This window comes from Mercurialis annua, linkage group LG3 (assembly GCF_937616625.2).
Source record: "Mercurialis annua linkage group LG3, ddMerAnnu1.2, whole genome shotgun sequence".
Taxonomy (NCBI): domain Eukaryota; kingdom Viridiplantae; phylum Streptophyta; class Magnoliopsida; order Malpighiales; family Euphorbiaceae; genus Mercurialis; species Mercurialis annua.
In genome coordinates, this window is record NC_065572.1 from 71,935,735 (window position 1) to 71,954,593 (window position 18,859).

General features: G+C 38.8%; 2 protein-coding genes across 2 annotated transcripts; both read right to left on the bottom strand.

Annotated features, from left to right (window-relative positions):
* Window positions 1-5,571: 5,571 nt before the first annotated feature.
* Window positions 5,572-10,959, bottom strand: LOC126672959 (uncharacterized). Its single transcript, XM_050366904.1, has 2 exons — window positions 6,313-10,959; window positions 5,572-6,213 (listed from the first exon to the last, which is right to left on the bottom strand). Exons 1-2 carry the CDS (start codon window positions 10,957-10,959, stop codon window positions 5,572-5,574), a joined length of 5,289 nt encoding a protein of 1,762 aa, XP_050222861.1.
* Window positions 10,960-15,521: 4,562 nt separating this feature from the next.
* LOC126674707 (protein EXORDIUM-like 3) lies at window positions 15,522-16,845 on the bottom strand. The gene has a single exon (XM_050369194.2). It carries the CDS (start codon window positions 16,764-16,766, stop codon window positions 15,753-15,755), a length of 1,014 nt encoding a protein of 337 aa, XP_050225151.1. The 5' UTR covers window positions 16,767-16,845; the 3' UTR covers window positions 15,522-15,752.
* Window positions 16,846-18,859: the final 2,014 nt, after the last annotated feature.

Sequence of the window (18,859 nt, forward strand, 5' to 3'; positions counted from 1 at the left end):
ATATACTTGAGGTCCCCTTTTTTTAATTATTGCTTCTCCTCCTTTGAGATCTTCCCTTTTTAATGCTAATCAATCTTCACCAACTCTTTGTTACCCTTTATTCTTTCTTAACCATTTGCGTTCTTTCATTGGTTAATTCAACAAACATTTATCCTTTTACTTATATCTTAATAACATAGTCAAATTTTCACTGTTTCACTTAAATAAATCTTGATTATATCACTTCCTTTACAATGCGATTGATAATGACATGTTCTTTCTAGGTTAAAATTGTAGTAATCCTAGTAAAAATTATTGTGGCAGGAAAACTATGTTACTGTCTGACGTGTTTATTGCCACATAAGTAATTTAATTGCTATAATAATCTTTCATCGATGTAAAATATAAGTTCAGTTGCCAAAATATAATAAATAAAACGATGGTAACCGTTTTGTAAAAAGTCTATTTACATGTGGCAGCAAAAAATTGTGTAATTATTAAACGGTCTGTTGTCACAAATAATTTTTGGCTGAATTGTTATCGTAATTTTCCGTTGTAGAAATGAAATTCAGTTACCAAAATATAACCAATAAAACGGTAATAACCGCTCTCTAAAAGGCGTATATAGTTCCGTAATCGCATAGAACTTGAGGAAGAAAAGCAAAATCGGCGAAGAGAGACAAAAGCTAACAAGAAAGAATCTTGAGCTAGCTAGCAACAGCTACTTCATTCTTATTGCCACTTTTCTGTGGACATGAAGTCACAGTTAAAGCCAAACCGAATTCGTATTTAGTAGCATAAATGGAGAAGATAAGATAAGTTGCTTGTGTTATACACTTCAAATATCTAATGAATATTAGGGTTTCTGCTTCATTTAATCTCTACAATAAAATAATCAGCCTCTTCATTTTAATGCACCAATTAAATAACCTATATATTTCTACTTTGTGCAAGTCAAAAAGAACGATTTTCAGGCGCCGCTGCCACTTTTCCACCGATTCTTCAACTCTAATTGAGTATTTTTAATACTATGTTTCAAAAAACTGATACTATATAGCTTTTGTTTTGTTTATTTATTATTCATTGATTAAGACAAAGCAAAAGTGCCTCATTATTTTATTATTCTTACCTACTCTAAAATGAGTAGTTCCAAAAAGAGTCCAAGTAACGCATTTTTTGACAAATATTAATAATAAAAAATAATAAACGTATCCATGAAAAAGATATAATAATGTCCATTAACTATTAAAAACTATATACTATAAGTTTGTAATTATATACCACTTGAAAGAAGCTTGCCACTATAGGCACCAGCTGTTTCCCAAATTGATACAAGTCGATCTTTAAGGGGTCGCCTGTACTATTTTTCCTGCACAAGTAACAAATATAAGCTCAAAGGACCTCAGGCTTGCTCAGCCTGAAAGCCACTCCGATGCTTAAGTCAGAGAGGGTTTTTTGGTAGGTAAATGAATGTAAGAGTATTTAAGTCTGATTTCTGCTTACCCTTCTCAGCGTTCGGTGGCTTCCTTTTATAATGAGTTTAAGGCGGTGGTTATCTGGTAAATCGTGGGTTTGCCCCACGATTATTGATAATGGTGAAGGCACGTTTCCGATTATCCCGGGTAGTGGGTGTCAGGGAACGGAGTGGATGAGGTCGCCTAGATGGCAGACCGGGATGAGTCCGCCCGAGATAGATATGGGCGATGGGAGATTTGGAGGCTCGTTGGGCGAGCATAGCATTCGTTAGGCGATGCTTGGAGTTCGAATATTATTAGGTCGGTATCAGATGTCCCCCCCTTATAATCTTGCTAAGTCAAAGACTTGAAGCGCCAATTTTCAAAATTCGAATTTCCGAAATTTTCGAAACAACTTGAATTTCAAACGTTTCCTGCAACGGTTACGAATCTGAAGCGTTTTTTGACTATAAAAGAACGCGACTTTTGGTTTTCCATTGATTATTTCGAGGAGTTTCCTGCTGTCAGGCATTCGAGTGTATAAAAGAGGTACATATTCTTTAATTAAAAGTTTTTTACTCTTAATTTTTCTCTCTGCTTTTCTGTTAATTTTCTCTTTGATTCTGTATTTCTGTTGACGTATTTCTCCAGCCAGGTTTTCTTCGAGTTACATAGCACCAGACTTTCTCTTTTAATCAGTAAGTGGTTTAGCTATTTTTGTTTGTCTTCTTGTTTCCTTCTTCTTGTTTGCCTTCAGATAGTATATTCTTAGGATGTCTACATTAAGGATTTCAATGTCTTCCCCTTCTTCTTCCTCTTCTTCTGAGAGTTCTGCCAGTGACCCTACTTACCCTGCTCCTCTTGCCACCCTTGTTGAGTTGTCATCTGACGAGGAAGGGTTGTCTCAGAAGGTGATCCCTGATAGTGAGGAGGGTGTTGATGACAGAGGGCCAGAGGGCGAGGTTCCCCTTGAGGACGTTGGTGGAGATGAGGGTGGAGATGGTGAACTGGGTGATGACGAAGGAGACGAGGAGGATTTTGTTTTTAAAAGACGTAAAGTCTCCTCTGGGACATCTTCTAGTAAGAAAAAGCCCTTGTCTGAGTGGCCTATCAATCTGGGTCAAGAAGCCCTAGTTTGGATTAGGGCGAGGTACGAAATTCCCCCCTTCATCAGCCTTCGGATTCCATCTGAGGGTTCGGCTGTTAGCCAGGTCTTGAAGGATGATGAACAGTTGCTTTTTGTTGACGATTTTGAGGCGGGTTTGAGGCTACCACTCGACCTCTTTACCCAAGAAGTGTTCGATAATTTTAAGATCCCCTTGGGTCAACTCCATCCTAATGCCCACCGTCACTTGACCGGAGTTTTTATTCGTGGTCTCCAACTGAAGAGACAGGTGGGCTACGAGATTGTTAGGGCGATCTATTCTCTGGGGAGGAAGAAAAGCGACGAGTTCTTCTACTTGCAACCCGGGAGATCTCCCTTCACTGGCCTTCCCAATTCTTTGAAGCGGTGGAAAGGTAACTTCGTCATCGCCAAGAAGGAAGGGGGTTGGGGCTCCATTCCGAATGTTTTTGTGGAAGGGCCCCTTAAGTTGGAAAAGGCGAACCTGAGCGAGGTTGATAAAGAGACGTTGCGTCTGCTTCGAGGTGGCGCTAAGGTGCACGTAGTGAATCTGATAAATTCCTATTTCGGCTGGGACCAAAGTGTCGCCTCCAAGAGAAATAAGAGAGTGCAGGGTGAAAAAGGGGGAAAGAGGAAGAAGAGTGAGGACAAGAGGGAGACATCGCCCGATAATGGAGACGAGTTCCCTGATATGGGCGAACCACTGCTTTCTTCCCCTCTTAATATTTCTTCTATGCCTCTTAGTCCTTCTGGTACCTTGTTTGTACCATGAAGTTTTTATTCCCTTTTAATTTTTGTGAAGCGTTTTTTTGAATTTTCTTTCCTTTGACTTTTCAGTGCCGAACTTCAAGGAACTTCAGCAGAAGGTCATGGAGGACAGGAGAGCTCGTCGAGAGGCTCGAGAGAGGGAGGCCCTTCCCCAAGCTGATCCCAAGCCGTCTTCTGAGGCTAAGAAGGCGCCTGCTAAGAAAGGAGGCGATGTTCCTTCCACGGCTGGAGGCAAGCCACCTTCTTCTCAGAAGGGTGATGATTCTGCTCCCACTCCTAGGGTGGTGCTACCGGGTTTCCAGATAAAGGAACCTGTCACTGGCCCTCCTCCTCCTGCTGTTCCCTCTTACACTGGTAAGGGGAAGGATAAGATGGAGGTTCCTGCGAAGGAGAAGCTTTCCCGACCCCTTCCTCCGGCTCCCCAAACTGCCCCGGCTGCTTCGACCGGTAGCAAAAGGCGAGCTCCTTCTTCAGGGGGCGAAGATACTGAGGGGGAGGGACCTTCGATGAAAAGGCCTAAGAGGGATGTGATGGTGACTCAGGTCGACCTGCTCCTTCAGAAGTATGGGGCCGATGCCACTGTACGTTGTCCTGCCGTTGCCCATGACATCTTCCGGGGTTCCTGCTGCCCTTCGGACGTTGACTATTATTTGAAGAGGCCGGACCACGCACTGATGGACGATTGTTTTTCCAACCTGGCAAAGGTTTGAATTTTCTATCTTTAGCATTTTGCCTTCTTCTTCCCGTGATGGTTATTTTCTAACTCAGTTTTATTTTATGTTTAGGTTGCCTATGCCATCCGTCAATACCGCTCCAACCGTCTTAACGACGATGAGAGGCAGGTGAAGTTGAAGACGGAGTACAAGCTGTTGAAGGGAAAGTATGACTCCCTTCGCAGCGAACATGGCGGGTGTACTCAGAAACTGGACTCTCTTCGTGCTGATGTTGATAGATTATCCAGGGAGAGGGAGAGTGCTGTGAAGCAGCAGCGGGTGCTGTCTGAGGAGGTCGCCCGCCTTAAGAAGGAAAATAAAAATCTGGCGGCAGAGGTGGTGTTGAAAAGCACTGATTATGACGATCTCAAGAAGGAGTTCGATACCACCGTCACGGCCCTTAACGATAAAGTCTCAGTTGCTGAGAAGAGGCTTTATTTGAAGCGAGGCAGGCTGATTCGTGAGAAGGAGAGGCGTCGCCGTAACACCGCCCAGCTAGCCAATGATCTGACTGACTTCACTGAAGCCATCGTGGGTACCTACTTGGAGCGTCATCCTGATGGGGACGTTGAATTCTTATATGGCTTTCCCGAGGGGGTTAACAGTGAGAGTGAGCCAGATTCTCCCCAAGACTTGTTTGTCTCCATCAAGTCTGAAGATGGTGGAGGTGCTGCTGAGGTTGCCGAACAGTCTGCCCAAGGGGTCCAGGGACCTGCCAAGGTTGGCGAGAAGCCTCTTGTTCCCGGTTTGGGGGGTAGTCCTGAGGAGAAGGACTTCGGCTTGCTTATATCTTCGGAGCGGCCTTTTGCTGCTCTGGACTTATTGGATCGGCCTTCTGACCTGGAGTCTATCCTTCCAGGGTCCGATCCTCTTAGTCTTGCCGATGTCCCTTCTCCCACCCGTTCTGGCAACATTCATGTCGATGCTTCTTCTTCAGCCAGGCGGGATTCGCAGGAGGGGCTATCTGTCCCCAATACCTTGGAGGGGAACAAGGAGGCTGCCCCGGAGAAGGTTGAGCCAGAGATCATCAAGCTTTAGATTCCCCTTTTTTTTTTTGTTGTGCACTTTGTACATTTGTATCTTTTCTTTTGTTAGGAATTTTATTTTCCTTTGTAATTTCATGAGGGGCATTTGCCCTCTTTTTAATATATATCTCTTTTTTTTTTTTTTTTTTGAGACAGTTAGCTTCTATGTTCTCTTTATTTTAGGCGATATATATATTTCGACTGTGTATTTTCCTTTTTGGGGAATGAACTCGTCAGTTCTCCTCTTTGGAAATATTTTAAGTAATCAACAACTATGGTAAAGAGATGATATCTGTGGAAATTCCTTGTCCGAGCAAGGGTAAATTAAAATACTTGCATAAATTCAAATACAGTAATGTGATGAAATATCACTTGTAGAAATTGAAATAATGCTGTGATTAAACATCACTTGGAGGAATTGAAATACAATATTGAAACTGAACACTGCTTGACTAATTATACTACTTCTTAAGGAATAACTAATCATGTCTGATGGCGACCCATTGTGACTAAATTTTCCTCAAGTTGTTGGCGTTCCATGTCCTTGGTATGATTCTTCCCATGGAGTTGGTGAGTTTAAATGTTCCTTCTTTGATGACCTCGCTGATGGTGTAAGGTCCTTCCCAGTTTGGCTGCAGTTTTCCACTTCCTGCTTCTCCTTTTTTGACTTCGGTTTTTCGCATGACTAGGTCGCCTAGTTTGAATTTTCTTTTCTTTACATGGCTGTTGAAATGTTTGGCCATCTTTTGTCTGTAGGCTTCCATCCTGATGTCTGATCTGTTGATTTTTTCAACCAGGAGATCTAGATTGTTCCTGAGCTCTTCTTCGTTTTCTTCTAGGTTTAGCTGGTTGTCTTCTGTCCTTGGCGTGGGTGCGCCGATCTCTACAGGGATTACAGCCTCCGTTCCATAGGCTAGGGCGAATGGTGTTTCGCCCGTTGATTCTCTAGGGGTGGTACGGTAATTCCATAGGACACTGTAGAGTTCTTCTACCCATCTTCCTTTGCACTCGTCTAGTCTTCTTTTTAGTCCGGCCAGTAGGATTCTGTTGGCCACTTCGGTTTGCCCATTCGATTGTGGATGGTAAACCGAAGTGAACCTTAGGTCGATTTGATACTCGGCACAAAACTTTCTAAACTTTGCTGAGTCGAACTGCTTTCCGTTGTCTGTGATCAGCACCTTCGGTATTCCAAACCTGCACAAGATAGATCTAAAGAAAAAGTTAGTTATGCGTTGTTGTGTGATTTTTGCCAGTGGTTCCGCTTCTATCCATTTGGTGAAGTGGTCGATTGCCACTACTAGGAACTTCCGTTGTCCTGTCGCCAAAGGGAGAGGTCCCAGGATGTCCATACCCCACTGGGCGAACGGCCATGCACTGCCGATGGGTTTCATTTCTGAAGCTTGCTTTCTTGGTACCAAGGCATGTTGCTGGCAAGGCCAGCATCCCCTTACTAGCGTTGTAGCTTGTTCTTTCATCGTGGGCCAATAATAGCCTTGTAGTAGTGCTTTCCTGACCAGTGTTGATGCTCCGTCATGTGCTCCGCAGGTCCCCTCATGTAATTCTTTCATGATGTACTCCCCTTCTTCTTTGTTCACACATCTTAGCCAGGGATGGGTGAATGACCGTTTGTACAGCTGGCCGTTGTATATTCCGAACTTTGATGAAAGTATCACTATCCTTTTGGCTTCCTTCTTATCCTCGGGGAGTATTCCATTAGCCAGGTATGCTGTGAGGGGGGACATCCAGGTTTCTTCCCCTTCTACCATCAGTACTTCGCCTTCTTCAACTTCTTCTTGAAAGCTAGGTTGTCGTTTGATTTCATGAGGAATGTTTCTCATTGGGTCGTAATTCTTCGTTGCTGCCCACTTTGCCAATTCGTCGGATCTTCCATTCATTGCTCTGGGTATTTGCTGTAGCGACCAGGATCGCCCATTATTGGCAAAGAAGGTTTTGGCCTGCTTGGCGTACTTCTTCAATGTAGCTTCCTTTACCTCGAAGTTCCCCGAGACTTGGTTCACGACCAGTTGTGAATCACTGCAGATCTGGACTTCGGAGATGTTGAGCTCTTCGCATAGTTGCAACCCTGTTATCAGCGCCTCATATTCCGCAACGTTGTTGGAGGCTGGAAACTCGAGTCTTGCTGAGTATTCCATTTGGATTTTTCCTGGTCCTTTGAGCACGACTCCGATGCCTGCTCCTTCTCCGCAAACTGCTCCATCGACGTGCATCTCCCAGGGAGTCGTTTTGTCCTCCATGGGTTCTTTGAATGTTAGTTCAGCGAAGAAGTCGGCTAGTGCTTGTGCTTTCAGTGCTTTCCGAGCTTCATAGATAACGCCCAGACTTCCTATTTTGACGGCCCATTCTGCTATGCGTCCACTTGTTTCTGCCTTCTGGAGGATTTTTCGTAGTGGTTGGTCGGTCCGTACAATGACTTGGTGTCCTTCGAAGTAATGTCGGAGCTTGATGGTGGCGGTGTATACGCATAGCGCCAGCTTCTCCAACTTCGGGTATCTCAGCTCCGCATCTCTGAGTACTTTGCTAATATAGTAGATCGGGTATTGTTCGCCTCCTTTTTCCGACACCAATACTGCTGCTATTGTTTCGTCAGAGCAAGAGATGTATAAATATAACACGTCGCCCGGATCCGGTCTCGCCAACAGTGGGGGCGAGGATAGGAAGCTTTTCAATTCTTCAAACGCCTGCTGGCATTCTGCGGTCCATGTGAAGTTCTTGATCTGTTTCAGGGTTTTGAAGAAAGGCAGGCATCGTTTTGCCGAGCAGGACATGAACCGACCTAGAGCAGTGATCCGGCCGTTGAGCTTCTGGACTTCATGTATGCTCCGTGGCGGTGTCATTTTTAAGACCGCTTCGATTTTATCTGGGTTAGCCTCGATACCCCTCTGAGAGACCATGTACCCCAAGAACTTGCCTGCCGGTACTCCGAATACGCACTTTTCCGGATTGAGTTTTAGCTGGTATCTCTTTAACGTCTCCAGGACTATCTTCACATCTGTTGGGTGGTCTTCAGCTCGGATGCTCTTGATAATCATGTCATCCACATAAACTTCCATGTGTTTTCCTATCTGATCTCTGAATATTGAGTTCACCAGCCGCTGATATGTGGCTCCTGCGTTCTTCAAACCGAAGGGCATCATCTTGTAACAAAATAATCCCTGGTCCGTTATGAAGGCCGTCTTCTCCTGATCTTCAGGTGCCATGGGTATCTGGTGATATCCCGCCTTGGCATCTAGGAATGTGTAGAGGGCGTGACCTGCTGTGGAGTCTACTAACTGATCAATGTGTGGAAGTGGGAAACTATCTTTGGGACATGCTTTATTCAGATCTGTGAAGTCCACGCACATTCGGTAAGTGCCATTGGACTTTTTTACCATCACCACATTTGCTACCCACTTGGGGTAATAGGCGTCTTTGATCACGTTTGCTGCTTTTAACCGGGCGATCTCTTCTGCGATGGCGAGTTGTTTTTCGGGCGAGTGCCTTCTCTTCTTTTGTATCACTGCCTTCGCGTCGGTCGCTATGTTTAACCGATGACATATGACGTCCGGGTCTACTCCGATCAATTCGTCTGTTGTCCAGGCAAAGGAGTCTCCAAGCGATCTGAGGTTTTCGGTCAGAGATCGTCTGATTTTTTCTTCCAGCTCATCTCCCACTTCTATCTCCTTTCCTGGGGATAATTCGATTTTCTCAGTTCGCCCATAATGCTCCGCCCTTTCCTTCTTCTCTGGAGGTTCCATTGTTAGTACTGGCAAGGTTATATGTACCTTCCTGAGAGCTGTAAAGTATGCTTCTCTGGCTGACTTTTGGCATCCTCTGACTTCGGCATCGCCTTCTCTGGTTGGGATTTTCATCAGTAGGTACCTCATGCAAATGGATGCGCATGTATCGTGCAAGAGTGGCCTTCCGAGAATTGCATTGTATGCGAAATCCATATTGACCACCATGAATTCTGCTCGGATCTCTTTGTAGATCTCTCCATCCCCCAGTTGGATGTTTATCTCCAGTGATCCTTCCACCTGTACAGATTTGCCTCCTAGTCCCACTAGTGGAGTAGTAATATGTGTCAAATTTTCTTTCTTGAGCCCAATTCTGCCGAACACCTCCATCGTGATCATGTTTACCGAACTTCCCGTGTCTACGAGCATCCGAGATACCTCGAAATTGTTGAGTCGCCCCTTGACAACTAGGGCGTCCTCATGGGGGACTGATAAGCCATGACTATCGACCTCCGAAAAAGATACGCTTCTGAATTTCTTAGCATTCGGTGCACCTGGGCTAACCGAGTAGACTGTTCTTGCAGCTTTCTTCCTTGTAGTATTGCTGTCTCCTCCGGTCGATCCGCCCATTATTACATTAACCACGCCTGCTGGCTCTGGTCTGGGTCTTCTGGCGATTTCTTCTTTCCGCTCTTTCTTTCTTTCTGATTCTGTCTCTCTGGCTTCGGTGTCCCTTTTTACGAACTGGGAAAGGGATCCCCTTTCTATCAATTTCTCTATCTCCTCCTTCAGGTGCCAGCATTCATCTGTGGTGTGGCCGTTGTCTCTGTGAAATTCACAGTATTTGCTATTGTCTCTTTTGCTGGCTGATGCAACGTTCATCTTCCTTGGCCATCTGACCTTCTCTCGGCTGTCTTTTACCCAAAACAGTACGTTGGTTCTGGTTGTGTTCAGGGGCGTATATCGCCTATCTTCGTCTTTTTTCCTTTTGTTTCTGAAATGGTCATTGCCTTTTTCTCCGAACCTCTTTCCTATGGGCGATCTGTCCCCATTTCTTCTTTCTGCAAACGTTCGTTCTTCTACCCGTCCGAGGCGATTCTCTATTTCTCTCTGGCCATCATCCACCCTGATCTGTGTATGTGCGATGGTCATCAGTGTGGTAAATGATTTTGGTGATTTAGCCAATAATTCCTTTCGTAGGTCGGAGTTGGTAGTTCCATTGAGTAATGCTGTGTAGGCGATCTCCTGGCTCAGGTCTTCTATCTGCATCGCCTCCTTATTGAATCTTTCTACGTACTTCCTGAGTGTCTCTCCTTCCCATTGCATGATGGCCAGCAGATCTGTGGATAGCTTCTTTTGAGGGATGCATGCTACGAATCTAGCCTGAAAAAGTCCTGAGAATTGTTTGAACGTCAGTACTGATCCTGGCTTTAAACTCTGGTACCATTCCTGCGCCAGACCTTTTAAGGTAGTAGGAAAAAGTTTACATAGTACGTGATCCAAGTTTGTCTGAACATTGATCACCGCTTGGAATTTGTGAATATGGCTCTTGGGACAGCCTGTTCCATCGTACGACTCCAAATTTGGGGGGTATCTGAACTTTGTAGGGAACTCGTGAGAGATGATGAAATCTGCGAGTGGTGAGTCACTTCGAAGAGAGATGTCCACGTCTTCACATCTTATTCCAAGCCTGCTCATGACTTGGCGGACTTTTTCCTCCAGATGCTCTTCTCCGCCTTTGAGGGTGTGTTGTTCATCCATCCAACGTTCTTCGTCTGGAATTATGATGGGGGCATTTTGTTTCCTTGCGGAATTTTCAGGGGCATCTTCCTCTCGCATTGGTTCTTTTCCCTTGTCCATGGTTGACGTTGACTTCTGTACTGGTGATTTCGCTGATCCCTGTTCTGGCGATTTTAACGAGATACTCTGTTTGATATCTTTGAGTAGACTGGTGATTTCTAGGAAAGCCTTGAACATTGCTTGGTTGTTGATTGGCCCTTCATCTGGTGCTATGGCTATCGGAGGCATCGTCTGTCTTATCGCCAGGGGGTCGCTGGTTTCTCCTTCTTCGCTGGTTGGGGGAAACAGATTTAGGGCCGGTGGTTCTGTTTCCCTGTCTTCTCGGTTGGTAGCTGGTAGAGTATTATCTTGTGGGGGATCCATTCTTGAAAAAGCAAATTCTGAAAAGTATCTAAAAGGAACGACGAAACTAATAAGTTCCACGTTCACCGCACCAAATGATACAAGTCGATCTTTAAGGGGTCGCCTGTACTATTTTTCCTGCACAAGTAACAAATATAAGCTCAAAGGACCTCAGGCTTGCTCAGCCTGAAAGCCACTCCGATGCTTAAGTCAGAGAGGGTTTTTTGGTAGGTAAATGAATGTAAGAGTATTTAAGTCTGATTTCTGCTTACCCTTCTCAGCGTTCGGTGGCTTCCTTTTATAATGAGTTTAAGGCGGTGGTTATCTGGTAAATCGTGGGTTTGCCCCACGATTATTGATAATGGTGAAGGCACGTTTCCGATTATCCCGGGTAGTGGGTGTCAGGGAACGGAGTGGATGAGGTCGCCTAGATGGCAGACCGGGATGAGTCCGCCCGAGATAGATATGAGCGATGGGAGATTTGGAGGCTCGTTGGGCGAGCATAGCATTCGTTAGGCGATGCTTGGAGTTCGAATATTATTAGGTCGGTATCACAAATGAGTGAAGCTTAAGTCATGATTTGAAGTATAACTAGGAAGGTATATTCTAATTAGATTTGATTAGTCAAATATTTAAGGTTAATTAATTCATTTATTCCCTCCATCACCATGCCTTATATAGTTTCCATACCAAAACAGATTACGTCATTTTTGACATGGATATATAATTAAAATCTGCCACTAGTATACTTTTTTGTCTATGTATAGACATTTTCAAATCAAACAAACAGTGTTTTTCTAGGGTTTTGCATGTCTTTTATTAAATCGAGTGTTTTACTGTCCCTTTTTGAAAAAATAATTACAACAAGCATTCATTTGCCTATAAGATTGGTTTCTTTTAACATTTTCTTTTCATGATGTCTCCAAAAAATCATTGAATCAAGAGCTTATATTATAAGATGATTTGTTCAATAAAATTGATAATTTCTTGTGCCAAAAAATTGAAATTTATTTTTGATGTATCAACAAATTGTAGATGTGAAATAAAAACAAATGACAGATTGTAATTGTATAATTTAATGTCTTATTTGTGATATGGCCTAAAGATTACAAGATGGTATCTTCCACTTTCCAGCATAACAACAAGGTTGTAAATTGTAATCAAGCACGAAGGCTCTTAGAGAAGCACATAAAACTTGCCATTCACTTCTCTTCGCCATTCCTATATGTCTTTTCAATTTTCGAGTACATGTCAAGTATTGCCACTTTCAAGGAAAACAACATTTATAAAAGCATTAAAATATTAAGAAAAATTATATTTACAGTTTGAATTGAATGATTAATGAAGAAATTCATAAATTATTATTTTCAAATTATTTTTACTAAATTTATTAATTTTTACGTTATTCTAAATTTGAATTATAATATCAAATAGATTTAGGTTAGCGGTGCTCTTCTTTCTTTCCTACAGAGAAAAATATTTTTCTCTATTATTTCTTGGGAAATTATAAAACTATCACAAAAAATTACTTAATTTTCAAAAATACGTACTAAATCAGAAAATTCAATTTTACCTAAAAGTTAAAACAATTTACACATTTTACGTACTTATTTTACTATAAAATATATATTTTATACACATTTGATACATTATCAATACACATCTGATACGGTACGTAAAAAGTAAAATATGTTACGTATTTTTAAAAACTGTCTAGATATTAATGTAAATTTTTATGGAAGTACGTATTTTTATAAAAAAAATTGTTTTTTGGATATTTCTTTAACTTTCCCTTGTTTCTTTGTCATACTTCACCGTAAGTTTTGTTTTGATGGGAAACAGTGATTGTCGGTTTTTGGTCGGACTTTCACCATTTATTCGCTTGTATATATAAAAATTCTTTATAGGGTGTGGGTTTTAATTGTGGTGTGTTTCTTTTGATGGTGTACTTATTTTCCAAATTTGATAAAAAAATTATTATTATGGTGATACCATGTTTTTTTATGTAATTAATTATAGTTCATTCGAGTTTTTTTTTTGTGATGGATTGTGCTTGCATGTTATTGACTCTTACTAATTCAAGAATTTTGGTGATGCTTCGTGCTTTTCTATTACGAGTCTTTTTATTTAAGATTAAACATAATTAATGAATTAATTTTTTAAAATTTATAAAGCGATTTGCAATCAAAAGGCTTATAGTTTAGTATAGACATTCTGTTATGAGTTAGGTCATCAATTTTTTTTCCAAACTTACACTTGTAAATTATAGACTTTTGTTTTGAGCTAATATGAAATTTTTTTCTTGCTTTAAAAATAAATAAATAAAATCATGAGTTTATGTCACAAATCCCCACAGAAGTAGCATTATACAATTGCCAAAGAGTGAAAAGTATTAAAAAAACAAAATGGGCCCCTTTAGATACTCTACTAGCTTGTGATATAAACATAGTGGGAGTGTTCACTGTGCACAGCTTGTGTTGAAAATGACTTGTGTTTCGTTGATTGTTTTATTTTTTCATGGAAAATTGTTAGATAAGCCTCGGCGTCCACATCAACATTGCAGGCGTTTTGGCAGCCCAATTAAAACATTTTGGCTGCTTATTATTCATGTCAATCAAGTTTTATCTAACTACAATGCAAACCTACAGTTTTTTTACTACATCAGTTTCTTGTGTTCTTTTTTAAATAATTTTTTACATCAGTTTGTTTCTCCAAAAATAGACGTTAAAATACATTGTAAAATTAATTGATATAATCTAAAGAAATCTTAAGTTAACAGTTGATCTACTTAAAAAAATGAAACAATAAATAAAAATCGAAAGATGAGATTTTAAAGATGCAATAATAATCAATTAAATTTAAGTAGGAAGAATTTTTGAACGCCAATTTTATCTTAGAACTTCCATCTCCATCTTACTATATTTTTCAATATACTTCAATGAAACCGATCACAATCTCGATTCGTCAAAGAACTTGAATATGAAATTAGAATAAACGCGAAACAATCTTGATTTAATCAAGGATCAACATAGTATTTATTTCGAGGTGAATTCAAATCAGTTAGTATTTAAATGAATATGACATGTTATATTTATTTTATTTAAATATTTTGTAAAAAATTAAAAATGTATATTAGAAGCGTGTATATATATATATATATATATATATATATATATATATTGTAAATATTAAATTCAAATTAAAAGAATATATGAGGATTCCATGCAATTATATCTTACTTTTTATTTGGAAAAAAATGACGAGAGAAAGAAATGGGAAAAATATATTTAATTATAAAAAAAGTAAATATTCTAGTTTTATGTGTTAAAAAATATGATAATATTTACTTCGAAATAAATTTAAGTAAGCCCATATTCAAATGAACATGGGATACTATATTTATTTGATTTAAATATTTTGCAAAATAATTAAAAAATATTAGAAGCGTATAAATTAATATATTTTTTGTTTTATATATATATATATATATATATATATATATATATATATATATATATATATATATATTAAATTAAATTAAATTAAAATTAAAAGAACATATGAGAGTTCTATGCAATTATATTTTATTTTATATTTGAAAATTGAAGAGGAAAGAAAATGAGAACGAAAAAATATTTTTTAATTATAAAAAAATAATATTTCTATTTTATTTTGTGTTAAAAATAATATAATAAAATCTAATTTATAATTTTTTTATGTTCATCCATTCACTCCATAGTAAGAAAAAAATTGAATAGGTTTCATACATATTTTTTCATCCATTTCTAGTTTTTTCTATTTTTCATTATCTTTTAAACATTAAAAAATATTAAAAATTCGCATTTACTATTCACATAGTGTTTCCTCCTATTCTGATGTTTTGTATATATAGATTTTTAAAGAAGTGGTTGACGTTTAAATTGTCGAGATGCCGGAATATTCAGTAGATCTGGTAATTTTTAAAGGATGTGTTTGCATCAAGATGAAATAATACCATTATCGGGAAAATAATTGCAGTCTATTTAACTATTTTAATAAATTGTTGATACATTTTACAATTTTGATCAAGTAATTTTAAAAATTTGTTGAACTCAGTCCAATTTTAAAAAGGTAGTTGGTACCATGAACTCATATCATATGGAAGCACCTGTGTGGAGCCCTCATATTCACTTCAAATTGTTCTATAGAGATTCATAATTGCATGTACCTATAATTCATTACTCATATTCATCCAAAACTTGACAACTATATGGATTAAGAGTGTCATGGTGCATCTTAATACTCACATCAAACTCACACTTTACCACCTTCCTACTAAATATTCCAACTAATTTAACTAAATAAATTTTATATTTTTATCGATTTAACTAAATTAACAGACTAATTTAATTGATCCAATTTATATTTTTACAATCTTCAATCCAATTAAAATTAAAATTAAAATCATTGATTAATCAGTTCAATTAAAAAGTAAATAATTGGATTTGTTCAATTTGGATTAAATGGATCTTTTTTTATCACCGGATAAGTGGTTTGCTCATCTAATAAAAATTAGGTATCAACTACTGTTAACTGCCTTTAAATAACGCGGGAAAAAAAATATCACTAGATATTTTGTATACAAAATCAGTAAACCAAGAAAATATTATTACACAGATTTTTCTTTTTTCATTTTTTTTAACATCCTTAACAAAACCCCACCCCTTGCCAAATAAGCACTATTTGACAAAAACCCCAACAAAAACCCCACATTCCAAAATAACCCCATTTAAAAGAAAAAATTATAATCAAAACCCCGAAAATACAAAAATATTTTACTGATCAAGTGCATTAGGTCCGGTACAATAATTAACCACATGATTCCATATCCACTGGACCAAATACCTCCGTCTGATTCCATTCATATTATACGTGGCACCATCTAGTCCCTCCAACATCTGCCCAGTGTAAGACCCACCACCACCGGTCCCATATATTCCCTCACACAAATCCGCTATCTCCACCGGAGCAGTCGGGTCCTGACCCGCATACCAAGCATTCACCAACGGGTTACTCGCCAGCTCAGCTATTTCATGACCAATCACACTTATCATCCCATCCACCCCTACGTCGCCGTTTGGTGACCTTTTCGGTTTCAGACCCGGAATAAAATTGGGTGCGGCAAATGGATAAGCGCACACACCTGGGCATAACTTAGCACTATTCCCAACCCAAGCATACGGCAGCGTATACCCGACAATAGACGGGAATGTAAAATAGTGGAACCCGCATACCTGACCGCAAAAATCTTGAACGTACACGTCATCAGCTGTGAGCAAAAGATATAACCCGCTTTTGGGATTAACCGGCAACGGCTTTGTTTTAGCAGTGACCGCACTTTTAATCACAGACTGTATCGATAGCCTAGTTAACGATTTCCCATGAGAATAAAACCGGTCGTTTTTTTCCTCACCTAATAAAACCGTACGGGAAATATTCGCTCCGGTTTGGTCAGTGTAGAGCTGTACGGTCTTCCACCACCCGGAAACGGAAGGGTGGGGGGCGTTAACGGCGGAGATTGACGTGATAAACTCACGGATGATTTTCTTTTGAGATTTTTGCCACCTGCCGTACCAGATTGTGTGTACGGTTATGTTTGCGGTTAAGACAGGACCCATGTGGTAACGTAAGCGAACGAACTCAGACGAGCCCTCGTATTTTTTGGACCCATCGTAGAGAAGATCGGATGAGTTGGGTTTCAGGTGGGGCCATGGGCGCCACCCGGATACGGCGGAGAGGAGAGAAATTACAGTGAGGAGTAGAAGTAGAAGTGGTGGCGTTGGGTTCATGGTAATGGAAGTAAGGGCTTTTTAGCAAAAAATAAATTTGAGGACCAAGTATTGAAGGATTTTGCAGGGGAATTATATATAGACAGAGAGGGAAGAAGAGGACAAAATGATTGTAAAAAGAAGAAAACATTTGAAATTTTGAAATTTCTCTAGCATTGATTTGCGAGTAATGGAGGACAGGTAGATTATTTTATATTTTTATGTATTAAAAAAAAGGAAAAAGGACCAATTCACCCCCTAAATTTAGCATTAAATATCAAAAGAATGATTGTCAAACGAATCGAATCAAAAATACCCTAAACGTAGGAAAATCGCATCAAAAAAACCCTGGTCCCCCTCATGCGTGAAAAATACTTTCGACTGTAAAATGGAATTTTTTAAAAAACACCTCTTAATATTTATTCTATTTTTCAAATTAACACTTAATAATTTTTAAAAATCAATTATGATCTTTATAATTTTAAAAGTCCAAATATCGTTTGTCGACAGTGAAAATGCGGAGGGTCTGACGTTTTCTGGTTGTATATTAGGTTTAATTGATTTAATTAGAATAATAGTGAGAATTAAATGGTTAGTCAAATTAAATTAAATATTTTTTAACAGAGATAAATATACAAGATAAATATTAGAGTTAAATACTATTACTCTCATGAGTTTTGGTCCGAAATATTATTTTTTATGGATTTTAAAAAACAATTATTTTTCCCTTCAATTTTATGTTTCAGCTAAGTAAAACCCCCTTGTGGAGTGAAATTTTAGTTAAAGAAAATACAAATTTGAGAAAAAATATTCATTTTTTAAAACTCATAGAGGAAGTAATATTTCCGACCAAACCATATGAGAATAATAATAATTAACCCTAAATACTATTACATTTATAACATATGATATATACTGGTGGTTATAAATATGTGCAACCTTTTTACGTCATTCACGCCATTTACGCCGTTTATATTCTGAATGCATTTCTTACAAAACTCACCATCGTGGCGGAACGATGTCGTAGCCGTCGCTTCTGACTTATAGCCTTCACCAAATACACCCTTTCATAAATTCTCATAAATTTTTAATAAATCTTCATCCCTATGTCTTTATGGGGGGATTGAATCCTAAATTTCTAAGATTTTGTAACTCACTCTTAATCAAATGAATTAGGAGGTCATTGGCAGATTAAATTAAATATATTACACTCTTTTTCTCTGAGGGGTGAAATGATATGATGTTGTCAATTTTAAGATATTTTGAATGGTTTGCTTGAAGTTCAGGGGCCAATTGATCCTTTGTTCTATAGAAAAGTGAGGGTAGAGGGAGAATAAAATATGGGGACCTACAAAGTAAGAAATGAAAGGGGAGGTATCATCAACATCATGATGGTGGGGTCTTCATTTTGATCTCACGGTTCCCATTTCATAATTTTTATTTTGCTTTCAGTTGCGCGGGAAAATTACTATTATAGGGGTATATTTGGAAAATTGGATTCTCTGTGTTGGTAAATTGAGAAATTCTATTCCAGCTGATTGAATAGTTATAGGCTTATAGCAGAAGGTGAAAAATTTACCTACATAAAACTTTTATCAAAGCTGATAAAATTATTTAAACCAAGTGGCCTATTTTTTAGAAAATGAAGTGGATACTATACTTTGAAAGAAGGCTTGTGTATTGTGTGTATTCAGTGTATATGTCAATTAGAAACGAAGTATGGCCTGTATAGTGTATAGACGTGACAATTCGTGTTTGCCGGTCATAAACGGATCAGACCAGTTTAGACACAAACACAAACACGAATTACTAATTGATTTTGATATTTTAAACTTAAACACGACACGAATATTACATGGATTACTCAATACGACAAGTTTATCTAAACGTGTTAACAAGTCAACTCATTTAAAATGACATGTTTAAATCCATTTAATTATTTAAATAGGTTTAAAATTTATTTAATATAATACTAAAAAAATAATTATTATTACTATATTTTGAAATAAATACTATTTTAATTGTGTATAATATTCCCTCCGTCTCAAAACATAGTCCACTTTCCTCTTCTTTTTATCCCAAATAGTTGTCCACATCTCTTGTAAATCACAATT

Excerpts from the sequence above, each read along its gene's own strand:
- LOC126672959 (XM_050366904.1), bottom strand. The coding sequence starts at position 10,959 with ATGGATCCCCCACAAGATAATACTCTACCAGCTACCAACCGAGAAGAC. Across the intron at positions 6,214-6,312 it reads GGATAGAAGCGGAACCACTG|TTCGACTCAGCAAAGTTTAG; the intron begins GCAAAAATCACA and ends AACGGAAAGCAG.
- LOC126674707 (XM_050369194.2), bottom strand. The coding sequence starts at position 16,766 with ATGAACCCAACGCCACCACTTCTACTTCTACTCCTCACTGTAATTTCT.